This window comes from Oreochromis niloticus, linkage group LG17, assembly GCF_001858045.2.
Source record: "Oreochromis niloticus isolate F11D_XX linkage group LG17, O_niloticus_UMD_NMBU, whole genome shotgun sequence".
NCBI lineage: Eukaryota > Metazoa > Chordata > Actinopteri > Cichliformes > Cichlidae > Oreochromis > Oreochromis niloticus.
Genome location: NC_031981.2, coordinates 2,973,889 through 2,987,394, shown reverse-complemented (window position 1 = coordinate 2,987,394; position 13,506 = coordinate 2,973,889). Strand labels below are relative to the sequence as shown.

Here is a 13,506-nt window from a genome sequence, read left to right as displayed (position 1 = left end):
TCATTCAATCATGATGATCGTCCCACTAGGTGGCGCTCTAACCATTACTGACAAATGGCATAACAAACATTTCCGAGCTCGAGTCTCATCACGCCTGCGACCTTTGGGAGAGATTGGACATTGTGTTTTTGAGTGACAGCAGATTACTGCTTTTTGGCGAGTGATTGAAACTCCACGTGCCGCCATGACCACCCCGTTTCCCTGAACGTAAAAAGCTTCGCAATTTAACATCACAAAGGTCTTTAGATTCCACACACAGGAGATCGCGTCAATCTGATGAAATCCCTTGGAGGAGTTCGTCAAAGTACGGTGCCTGAAAAGAGGGGAAAACGTTGCCAAAATTACACATTAATTTTAAAATGGCTGACTTCCTGTTGGATTTGGGATATTGCTCCAAGAGACTTTTTTGTACATCTTGATATCTCCTATAAGCTTACCAGGTTTCAGACTCATACATAAAACACAGAGCAGGGGCTGTTGTTTTGAAATATTGTAGGGGGCGCTGTGGAGCCATTTTGCACTATTCAAGGAAAATGAACCCATAACAACAAAGCCTTCATCACATTGGAGGTGTACGCCAAATTTCAAGACTTTTTAAACTTTCCAAGCCACTCAAAAGCCACTTCATAGTTCATGGTGAACAGCGTTACCACCAGGGTGCGCCGTTCAGTTTAAAGTCACAATTTTCTCACTGAAGCATCATGAGGGACTGATCGTGATATTCACCGCTTTTGAGGTGGCCACGATGAACCTGTGAAAATCAGTACAACAAAGTGAAAGACATGACATTTCCTGTTGCCACTAGGTGGCGCTCTGCGTATTCCTGACAATGGGCACATCAATCTGTTCAGGGCAGGTCTGACATGTCTGTAAAGTCTGGTACTGATCAGACTGGATTTCATTGAGTTACACTAATTTGTTTCTTCATGGCGAGTCATCAAAATTCGCCGTGGCGCCACGGCCTCACCGTATCGCAAAAGCTCAAAAGCTCCGCTAAGCATTGCAACGCGTTTCAAAAGCAGTAGGAGCTTGAACCAGGAAGCAGGGTTGATATGTCATCACTTAACAGATTGTGTATACTCTGATAAACCTATGAGCTTGATACGGCTAAATTAAAAAGTAGTTTCAGATCAGAATACTTTACTGATCCCACCTTTCTACTGCTGCCGTCAACCTCCATACCCACACCATCGCTGGACTTGTAGATACCGTGAGCACACCACAGAATAGAGTCCAGCACTGGCAAATGATCACAATCATCTCTGAAAGCAGACATGGCTCTGGCCCTTCTTGTCGAGAAGGTTTCTGTGTTTCTGACAAAGTCACATTTATTGTCAGTGACATAATGAAAAATAACATTTTTGTAGTAATTATAAATATTTCTTTTTAAATTGTAGAAAATAAAACCATCGCTATATTTGAAGTAGTGTGGTTAGTGGGACTAAGAGCATTTCAAGATTAGATAAGATCACAATAATTAAGTAAGAACAAATCCAAATTTTGAATTTCCCGTAAAGCTACAATCCTGTTCAGTAACTGACAAATAAAAACTTGCTGTGGAGACTTGCCAAGAATGTTTAATATAAACCGAGCGTTATCATTCAAGCTTTTCATTACATGGCACCCCCAAATCACAGCCTACATACATAAGGTTAAGTCAACTGATGACACCAAATCAACAGGTATGAAAGTGAGAGTATCTGGTTCAGTCTGTGTGTGCCAGCCTGTGTTGGACTGGTGAGCTGTCCAGGGTGCATCCTCTATATGTCAGCTAAGCTTTAGTGATCCTGTATACAATATAACTATAAAAGTAGATGTACGATGTAGTTAAAAAAGAAACAAAACAAACAAACAAACAAGGGGTTTGAATGACGATTTAAAAAGGTGGCAAATGAGAGTCGCACATACTTGTGCTGCACAGAAAAAGAGGACAGGAAATGCTCGCCTCCTGAACTCCGCAACATATTTGTACTGAAAAGAAGGTGATGGCTAATAAAATAAAAAACAACAACAACAACAGAGGAGCCGTGGTCAGCAAGGTCAAAGAGCTGTGTTGACATCACAGAGGCCTCTGAGAGTTAAAAGACAAAGATGGATGCAAAGGTCGCTTTGTTTCTGCTTGAAGTTCACTTGCACTGTGGGATTACTGGGCTTGATGAATAATTCAAAAATGTTATTCCAGGTTACATTACTTTTAGTACCGCAGCTATAAAAAAACAAACAAACAAACCCACTTGTTTTTAAATTGTGTGCTTTCTGTGCCACCTTGTTACTTACATCATAATACAGTTTGCATGTACAGTTTGGTCGAAGGAATGATTGAATTTTCCAGAAGTTACTGAAATTTACAGAGTGTAATGTCTCAACATACTCTTAATCAGAACAAATTAACATTAGAAATAAGAAAAGACAAAAAATGAAGCACCGAGTTTTTCTACAAGCACTACTAAATAGGTTTTGGAAAGTCTGTACCAAATGTCATGAGGTAAAGTATTGTTGTAATGCTTCACAGGCTGCAGTAGCAACTTTTTGCCATGTTGCCTGCGTACAGATACGAGGTTTGTACGTTTAAGTGAGCAGGCACTGCTTTTGTTCACCGTCAGGCTTAATTTACTTCTCCTGCTGCTGAAAATCTCTATTAAAGTTGCACTGCTGCAAACGTACTTCACTGCCTGAAGTATGTTTGTGTGTGTTTTACCTTGGGTAATCTACCTCTTACACTTTTTTTCTTGAGTTCTTAAATGGGAATAAAAAGAACTTTTTGACAGGTCGAGTGAGGACATCAAGGATTTCCCCCCCAGATCTTTAGTATAAGCCTGGACATAAATCAGGCCTATAGCCCAATAAACTGTACATGCACTACAAATATGTAATGACCCACACTCAGCTCCCAGGTTGCACACATCACGCACAGCAGGCGAGACACCGCTGCACATTTCCATCGCCCTCAATCCCTCTATTGCTCTCCAACAGCCAAACCCTTCAACCCTTCCGTCATCACTACATTTCTCAACAAAGCCAGCATCAACCTAATCTCTTCCTGTAGCTGGGTCTCTGCATTACTGTGTTAGTGCAAGCCTGTGCTGATTGAAAAAGACATCTGTTTACACTGCGTTGGCTTGTAGCCACACAGTAGGAACACACGTGAAACGCTGCATCCAGACATAACAGATATGGTAAAAGGGGGGATTCTGCGTGGATACAAGGATGAAAACAAAAACACTTTTTCTAATTAACCCAAGTATAAAAGCAGCATATTTCAGTTCTTCTTTGCAGCTATATTTTCTTATCAATAACATGGGTGGCTGGATGTGAAACTGAGATCACACTAAAATACTTCCACCTTTATTACACTGCTACATAGAGATTTTCTAGGGGCTGGTGAAAGGTATTCTGGGAAACCCAGAAAATGACTAACTGAAGTAGATACAGATGCTCAGGGTAAGTGGGTAATCACAAACAAAGAATACGCAAATGCATCCATTTAACTGCACTGTTATGTCACGCTGATTTATTAATTAAGCAGAGTAAAAGGAGATTGGGCCAAGCAGTAAGAGTCAACCTGGGAGATGAATACATTATACAGAGACACACATGAATATTATATAGCAAAATACATCCAACTTCCTAGAGGGGTTTCCTGCAACCCTGTGGATTTGTTCACAGTCATGACAGAAATGAGGATATGCCTTGAGCTGCGATTTTAAACCAAAGCGGAAGATTTAAAGAAAATAAATAAATGAAGTGCTTATGCTCATCTTCATCATATAATCTGGTCAAATTCCAGAAATGCCACAAATGTCACACAAAAGCAAACAAAGTGACTCAACTAAACACCTTTTTCACCTCTCACACCATCCTATTTGGAATTTTTAACTCACATCATCACGTTTTCTATCTACACCGCTCATTTTGCTCGCCTGCTCCCTCCCTGAAATGGCTGCAGAGCATCGTCTTCATTCTCCTTTTGCAGAGCTTCTTGTTATTATTAGTCCTTTATTTATCCAGGTAAAAATCTCATTTCCAAGAGAGACCTGGCATCATGGCAACAAAAGTCACATACCACATAGGTATATAACATTTAACAAATACAATATCCTTCTGCCAGCTTCTGTCCGTGCATCTCTATGTTAATGTCTCTTCTCAAATTGCTTACTTGGGATTGCTCCGTGAGCTGATCCACTTTACTCTGCATGGACTATGCTAATGTAAAAAGACTTTTCCCCCATTTATTGTGGATTAAACATGAAAGACCTTGTTGCCATTTGTATTTGGCTCAACAGCAGGGCACGTTCAATACAGTCTCACTGAAAACATTTTATTCTGCCCTGAGCTCGTTAACCTCGTTGCTTTGAGTCATAATGCCAAGTAAGTTGTCCATTGGATCGATGCAAAAATCCTGTCTGTAGATTTCAGTTAATTTAGCGCGTCACAGCAATTGATATCAATCAAATGAAACAATAAGCAGCCTTCTGCTACCAGACGCAACTCCTGTTTGTAAACTTACTAAAGTTTTAACATGAAATATTTCACATTTAATATCCAGCAAGGCATCTGATTTTAGCTATTTTGTAACTTTAGCATTCATCGTTTGTAGCTGACTAAATGAATTATTCTTGATCATCGGTAAAGATAAAGCACTTTTGAAATGAGCACAGCCTCTGATTCACCTTCAAACTTTTGCTCAGTAACAACACAGCCGCACGAAAACAAACCACAGGCCTCTGAGCTACATTCAACCGGCTCTCACCTAAAAACACGGCAGGTGCGTTATCACAAGACCAGGCTGGGTTTTTTTGTTTTTTTATGATGAAACTGATTAAATTAGACCACACGTCTTTGACAGCAAATCACCTACTGCTTTGACAGCAGGCTCCTCTAATCCCTGCGTGGGTCCTGTCAGGCTGAAACCAGCATCTTTAGTCAGTCGTTAACAGTCTGTGGTACTCCACGTTTGCTTTTTAATGCACAGCATCTCAATTTAAAACCACTACGCTGCCGACTGGGACATAAGATGTAATTATAGCCGGAAAACATTAAATATTAGTATTACTGAAAAATTACCAGCTAAATTACATGCAGTGCCTTTCATTTTTAGCTAGCAAACACACGTCATGTAGTCTCATTACATCCCATCACATGAGAACCTCGCCTTCCCCCAGCGGCCGCTCCATGACAAACATGTCCGCTTACCTTGCTCTGAATCTCGGTTATCATTACATAAGCTTATCTACGCGTGTGTGCACGTGATCGGGTGTGTCTGCGCAAACAAAAAAACAAGACAGAATTTGGACGGGCTCTTGTCTACGATGGAATATGGTGCTACGAAAAGTGTGAAGAAGAAGCAGCAAATGAATTCCGACTGCTGTCACTTCATCTCCTTCCCTCCTGAATTTCTGCCTCTGTGTGTCTTTGTTGTGGGAAAGTTCATTTGGGTCTCTGTCAGACTTGTAAAGCACGGCCACAATAGACCCATTCTACTGTGACACATTCAACAAAGAGCTTTCCTCTGTGTCTGCCACACTTTGAGGAAGACGCACGCAAACAAACATTGATGACCTGACCACACATGCGCAAACATTTGTTTTTCATATCAGCGTTATCTAATGCTGTGCTACATGCACACACACTTTTGTTATTATTAGGAGAAGCCAGTGACTCAGACTTGTCACTTCTCCAGCGTACAAACCAACGTCAGAAGTAGTCGATCACCTCCATACGTTCTGTAGAGAAGCATGTTGGAAATTACCAACAGACCCCTCCTCGTCTCTGTCTGATTTTATCTCATTGTGTCCTATTTAATTACTAAAATGCATCGACAACAACCTGTCAAGAGCGCTACACTAGATTTTGTGCCTCACTCCTGCCAAACATGGATGACACTATATTTCTCCTGCTTACCTTCATGCAGCTGTTCGTACAGCTTTATGTGTCAGTTGGCTGTGAGGAGAAGAAGGAAGATACAATTCTGCTTTGCTTATTCACATTTGGTATTCGTCATAAAATTTCTAGGCTACCGAGGGTTGTTTCCAACGCATCACTCCACATGAGTTAAAGGTTTGGGCAAATGACACCAGATTACTCCTTTGGGTCTCGAATAGGAACCAGTGTAGGACAAAAGTCTTCTAGAGCAAACATACAGCTACTAGTTTTACCACAATGTCCTCCATGGTTCTCTAACAATATAAATAACAAGCACATAGTTCTTAAAAAATGCATTTTGAAGTTACATGCAGTTTTATCTCTAATTATTAAAATATGTGAGTCACAGGGATACTTTTGGAGACGTGCTCAGTGTTTTGCTTGTTACAAACCACTCAGTTATTCACATATTCACTGCAGAACCTGATAATTTGCACAATTATGTCATAAGAGACCCCAGATCAGTGACAGAATGCTGGTAACCATGGACAATGACTCCCACCCCTCCATGACACACTGGACAATCTGAAGAGCAGTTTCAGCAACAGGTTGCTTCAACCTCACGTCTGAGGGAACGTTACAGGAGCTCGTTCCTTCTGCTGCCATCAGACTCTTTGATTCATCCACTTGGGTCAGATCCACACATGTGGAACGAACACACACACACACACACACACACACACACACACACACACACACACACACTTATATTTATACCTCTCTCTATATTTATCTGTTTATCTGAATATTTATCCATTAATATCTGTTTCTACACTCACTTTATATCAGTGCTTCATGTTTGTTGTATATCTGCTGCTATGACAACTCAATTTCCTTCTGGGATTAATAAAGTTTCTCTGATTCTGATATTCACTCATTCTTTTGGCAAAAAGTAACTTGTATGTGATGAACGTTAGCTCTTTTGAGTCACTGCAGAGCTTATGCCCTCAAAGTTCAGACACTCGAATACTATCTATACTATGTCATTTTTTTCTAGTAACACAGTCATTAGTATTTTTAATCTGAAAGATCCTCGTAAACCTGAGCACAGGCTGAGAGCTGCTCGTTGCCTTCTAGCGATCTTACCTACAGGCAGGGAATCCTCAATCCTCAGAAAAAGAGCGACTACAGAGATGGGTGAGAGTGACTGACGTGTTCTTTATTTCGTATCAGCAATATTCAGTTTGAACTTTCTCCCGGTAAGATGATAGTGTATGAAATAATTTTTTACATATTGATAAAGTATTTATGACATTTATATCACAGACTGTTCCAGCTAAGCCAGGAGCAAGAACCCTCACCATTTCACCTCGGCCGAGAAAATGATCCTGAATTCAACAGCATCAGTTTAACTGAGCTTGTATAGCAGAATCCGATCTTTATTATGCAACTTTAAAGGTAAAATTTTAATTATAATATATTTTATGTCACGAAAGCCTCAAAATACAGAATGCAGAAGACAAAAGCACCAGTGACACTGCAAATAAATGATGAATTAAGCAAATAATAATACTAATAATAATACTAATAACAACAACAACAACAACAACAACAACAACAACAACAACGTTTCTTAAATTTTGCTGCTTGGAACCTTAAATAACAAACAGACCAATACAGGCACGAAGTGGAACCCACCATATGTCTTGAGCTCCTCTCCGTCCTCTGCTGTACTGCATTCAAATCAAGGGTTTATCCAACTTTCAGCCACACAAGCTCTAAATACTACGCCTCCCCTGTGACAGTCTAATTCCAAATGCTGGTAACCAGGATTAAAGCTTCCTACTGTCTATGGCTGACTAAATTGTTCAGTACAAGTTTAGTGTATTAAGGGTAGTAAATGATTACTGTAGCTAAGTGTACTAAAGATTCTGACAGAATACCAAAAACATACTGATTTTGCTAATCTTCGATCCTTATCAGGGCTAGGACTGCAACATGAACTTCTCCCTTATGGTGGTGCCACAGGAAATACCATGCAGTCATTAAAATAAAAGTGTTTTTCAAGTCATGATCAGAAAATATCACCAGACTCTGTACAGAGTTTACAATTAGGCCAGAGGTGAAACAAGAGTAAGTGCCTGAAACAAAATATTTTGGCTCTAGGGTAGATGAAGAAAAATGTTGGTGCTGTTTGCCTTATAAAGGAAGTTTTGACTCCAGAGTACCGCTAGAGGAAAGGTCAGACACGTCTAATCAGCCCTTTGGTTTTTAACTGCAACTGATCAGATAGAGAACAATAGATAGGAGCTGATCCCTTTTGTAACGCACAGAGCACCAAACACGGACATGGATGCACATACACGTCTGATTTGTAGCTCGTCTCCAAGGCTACAGAAGTTAAGTGTATGTATATACATATAACCAGATAATTAAAATCTGAAATGTCTTTATTAATTGCTTAAAGTTATCTGCCTCATCTCCAGTCCTCCCCGTCTGACGATCTTTATCAACCACTACATATTCCTCACAACTCACTGCTCTGACTGAACACGTCTTCTCTCTCCCATTTCTTCCCTGGGGGTCGTTAGCCCTCTCACTGTTGGTGTGCTAGCACAGCACCTGAATTAGTAATACTCAAATATTACTAATTCAAATAAGAAATATGAAAAATACTTCAAATGAAATCCAGTGGGCCTACTTTTACCTCAAAGTCTTGCCATACAAAGTATATCTCAGTTTTTAGGTCTGTTGTTAGCAACAAAGTTAAAGACACTGAGCATAATCCGCTCTTTAAGTCTGACGTCATTAGCCGTTTCCGGGTCCAAACTCCGATTCAGGTCCCAAAGTCAAACGAACACTGCAGCATCACTGAGAGTTAAAAACTGTCTAAATTCTTTCATCTTTAATAAAATGATCAGCGTTGCTGCTTTACCAGGTGTAACAATGAAGTTTAACATCCAGGCATCCATGAAAACAGGATTTATTAAATTTAACGGCGTTAGAAGTTAACAGGAAGTTAGCTCGCTAGCTTCCACCTAAACATGATATAGCATGTTCTGACTGAGAGATTTCTGAAACATTCAAACGTACAGCTCTGCTATCACTTCCAACATAAATGAAAACAGAAAACTAAACAGCTGTGACGTTTGTAGGGTTACTGAAGTTGGGCTAGCTGCTATATAATGATGTGCTACGTGATCGCTAGCGACACAGCTATGTTAGCATAGCATAAACACAGTGAAGCTGGAGGATGAACGCTAACTTTTTCCCACTCGATAAAAGTTAACGTGAGGGTTCCCGATGGTTAGGGACAAACGCAATCGTCTTTAAAATGAATAGTGTAATAAAAACAGAGGCCGACAGTGATCATTGACTGTTTTTAGGGGCTTGTTCAGATTAAATAGAACAAGATACAAAACATTAAAACATGTTAAAAACACAACAGCCTTAATAAACACAGAGTAGTTTGGGCCTGGAAGCAGGACTCACACGTCATCACTTAAAGACCGGATACACGATTTCAATAAACTGTAGCTTGTTCAACTAAGTAGCATGGCTACCTTCTATCTTGCAAGGTTGTCCAATGGGGGCAACTTTTAAAAACATGTTTGTCGAATAATTAATTTGTGATGGGTGAGAAGACGAGCAGCATAAGTGCGAATGATCACAGTAAGAAGACTAAATGCAGTAAATTACTTCACGTTTTCCTGCTGAAGAGATGATATTTGAAACCATAGGAGAGCAACGCTGATGACCTCGCAAGCCAGTTATCAACAAAAAGCAGCTTGGTATGTAATTGGCAGAAGTAGCTCCCTACATCCTTCTATGTAATCATAGAGTCGATTCAACACCTATAATCAAGAAAAACTGAAGATTACAACCTTTATGAAGCCAGGAATTATTGCAGCCATTTAAAATTAACAAAAAAAAACTACCAATACTGACATACAGACGTACCTTTTCCTCTCTCTATATTTAGTGTCCTTCTTTACTATAATTCCAATTAACTCGGGAACGGTTCACTTCACTAATCGCCACAAACGCTTCCTGTGTGGATGTAGCTTTAATGTCCTGTGAAAACCATATAAATCCAAATATGGTGACACTGAATGTTTCTGTTGAATGTTCCTGTATCGGTCAAAAGCATTCTCCTTGTTCTTAAAATAAGCACCTGGTGGATTAGCTATGAAATGTGGTGTCATAAATCTGAAAGTAGGGCTACTTATCAAAGTAGTTTTTTTATTGGACAGTAACACTACAAGCATAAAACAGCAAAGTTTAAAACTGGATAAAACGAAACCTCCACAGAAGCAAAATAGAACAAAAATTAATGTAGCAGAAACTTGATCCAAAAACATGATATACAGCAGCAAAGCAAATGACATCTACTGCAAACGACTGTTGAAAACTGAAAGTTAAGACTGACCCGGGTAATGTACAGTACGTGCAGAACTAAAGCTACTTTCAGCTGCTCCCTTGTGGGTCACCACAGCAGATAACTCTGCATGTTCGCAGAAGGATCTCTTCCCACGATCGAACAGAGGATCTTATTAATAAAACTGAGATACATGCATCTTGTGATGTCTCTTAAACAACACTAGTGAGAAATGTTTTGGTCTATGTTTGAGCTTTTCCAGCCAACCTGAATAATGGCTGCTGCAGCTGACGATGACAACACAACACTTCAGAACTGGCCTGGTTCTACGACATGCAACAATGAACAGACCACCATGCTAAGGAAACACAACATTCTCTAAAAGGTGCAGCGTGACTACCTATTTTAGCCTATTTTAGCAACTGAAACAAAAGTAAGCAGTTTAATGAGACCAATGTCTGTCTATTTTAGATTGAGACAGTAGCCATCTCTCAGAACAGCTACGAGGAGCTAACTTTAGCTGCTATTAGCAACACGTTAGGAAATGCCTATACCTCTCGCTCTAAGTTACATTTAAGTAACTACTCATCTTCTAGCCTGTATGTTAGTCAGGGCCAATCATGCAGGCTGTGGCATTGGGCTTTAAAAAGCAGAGCTAACAAGGATTAGCATCCAATTTTAACACCTGACTGTAATCCTGCCCTCACTAGTCCATGGTAAGCCTGTGCTAGCCATGCTGATGGAAGGTAAGTGGTTTATAGATGGTCTGTAGTTTTTGGTTACCCAATAACTTGGCCCAAGACAGTTAAGTGATCTATGACAGGACAATACACTAAACCATTAGCTCATCATATTCTAGTTTAGCCCATTAGTGTCCAATTGCCCAGTGCTGTCACTGTGATTCTGTATCCTAATACAACACTGAACATAACATGGAATCATATTATACTGCTGCGGCCTACAGGAAGGAAAAGGTTACCCAGATTTACCTTTTTTGTTTCAAAAACAAACATGACTTTTCATTAGTTATTTGTGTCTGCATGAGCAGCATGAGCTTATTAGATATCATTGTTAGAGGCCTCAGTGTTAAGAGAATTGCAGGGTCTGATGGAAAGGGTGGAGCCGTATGGCCATTATATAAATCATAACCTACTACGCAGTGTATTGTATAATGACACATGAGACAGTAAGTGACAGTAAGCCTATTCATGATACTGTAGCATGACAATACACAGTTAAGGTCAAGCGATAAGCCATTTGGTCAAATAGCCATTACTTATTCAGCACAATACCTTTAAACACTGAAATTTTCTCTCAAGCTCACAAATCCATCAGAAATCAGGGGACTGGCATAGTGAACAGCACAGCATGTCCCAAAGTCCAAATTACCAAATTGTAGGATTACCTGCCTACAATGCAAACGTAAAGGACTCAATAGCTGTCACTTATTTTTAAACACTGATAGAGAAACACATAAAACCAGACAACATGCTGAGATTTGTCCTCATCAGCACTGCCACTGAGGTAATTTCATCTTGTAGTAACGTCATCCGACATCAAAACAGAAGAGCCAAAATAACTGATTTTCCTCGTGCATTTATCCAGAATTTTTTGAAAATTTCTACCTTAAGACAATTAAAATGTACACACTTCAAAGCTTTTGCATTTTTGTTCATAGAACACACAACTGGTCACTGAATACAGGATTTCTAAACCAAATCCAGGAAATAAAAGACATGAAACAGAAGGATGGTGGGTTTTGCGTGCCAGCTGCAGAGCTATAGAGATTCATTCCTACATCACTGGCCTGCCCCTAATGATGTCACCAATTAAAGGGACATGACATTAAAACAATGATGAATTCTCTTTTTCATCACTATGCTTAATCCCACAGAGACGGCTCAGTCCAGCCATCGGCAGGCTCAAATGTACGCGTGCACTTGCCGGTGCAAACATACAAGTGCTGGGTTAAACAGCCATGTAGTGTGAACACACGGCAAAGTCATACAGCGCAGTGAGCGTGTGCATGCGTTTCAGAGCACACCATACAAAGAAAATTTATACAAGTGAGCCAGCTGGGCACATAAGCCCTCCTGCACAATAAATCCAAATAATCCTTTACGATGGGAAGCGGGAAAAAGGGGGGCTGGGGGTTCTCGGACATATGCGTGTGCGCGCGCACACACACACACACACACACACACACACACACACACACACACAAACACAAAAGGTACACACGCTTCAATTAGCTTCGCCATTGTGCCTCTGTTGTAGATATTCAGTGGCTGTGCCCTTTTCCCAAGAATAACAAGCAAGTCAACAAAATGCGTGTACTCGAAACAGAAGGACAGCTACTGGCATCTCAACCTCAAATACCTCATACACTTGCCAAGAGATGAAGCACACGAGAACAAGGACATTAATGATTATCCTGAATTACAAAAGAAAAAATGGGATGGCATAAAAAAGACAGAATAAAATGATCTTACCTTCCATCATGGTTGCAGATTTGCATTCCTCAATCTCCAAAGAGCCTGAAATGAAAGGTGTTGTCGTGAGGGGAGGGGGAAGAGAAGAAGCTCCTGGCTACTAACACACAGTAGATCTGATGGCAGCAGAGCAGCTGTGTGCTCGTGGCTAACGCCCTGGCTAACTGTGAACCTCCAACACCCCCAGACGTCGCCTGTCAACTAGCTCAGGAGGGAGACAGACAGAGAGATGGAAGAGCGAGAGAGAGGAGGGGTAGGGACAGCCTAGATGTCGATCAGAGCTGGAGCCATGGATGCTGCTGCTGCTATTGCTGCTGCGGCTCAAACCTACACGCAGCCGAGGATGCTGAGAGGTAGGGAAAAAGCAAACTGGAGGAAAAAAATAAAAGAGGCAGGGAAGGGAGAAGGAGGTGGAGAGATTTAGAGGGAGGGTTGTGTGTGTGTGTTTGGAGGAGGGGGGGCTGAGGCAGTATGCTGAGGTCACAGATGACCTTAGCCAATCCCTGCAGCTCTTTGTGCAGTCACATGGCTTACAGCTTCAATCTCCTGACACTGTCCCCCAAGAGAGAAGGCTACATTAGTAACCTCTCTTACTTGACAAATAACTGTGCACATTTACATGTTTACATGTCCAAACAGAGCATCCAAGGAAGCAAACAGATATGTGCGGTTTAAATATAGAAGCCACACAAACAGAGTAACATACACACATGCATACACAGCTACCCTTCACCCTACCTTATGTCAGTGCCGAGGTACCCAGGCATGAATCTA

At 40.7% G+C, this 13,506-nt stretch overlaps 1 protein-coding gene across 1 annotated transcript in view; it reads right to left on the bottom strand.

The window, feature by feature from the left end:
• sgip1a (SH3GL interacting endocytic adaptor 1a) overlaps nucleotides 1–13,506 on the bottom strand; it is a 71,375-nt gene that overhangs the window by 41,261 nt on the left and 16,608 nt on the right. The window contains exon 3 of the mRNA XM_025899459.1: nucleotides 12,733–12,777. Coding sequence (XP_025755244.1) covers nucleotides 12,733–12,777 — 45 coding nt within the window. The remainder of the gene's footprint in view (nucleotides 1–12,732; nucleotides 12,778–13,506) is intronic.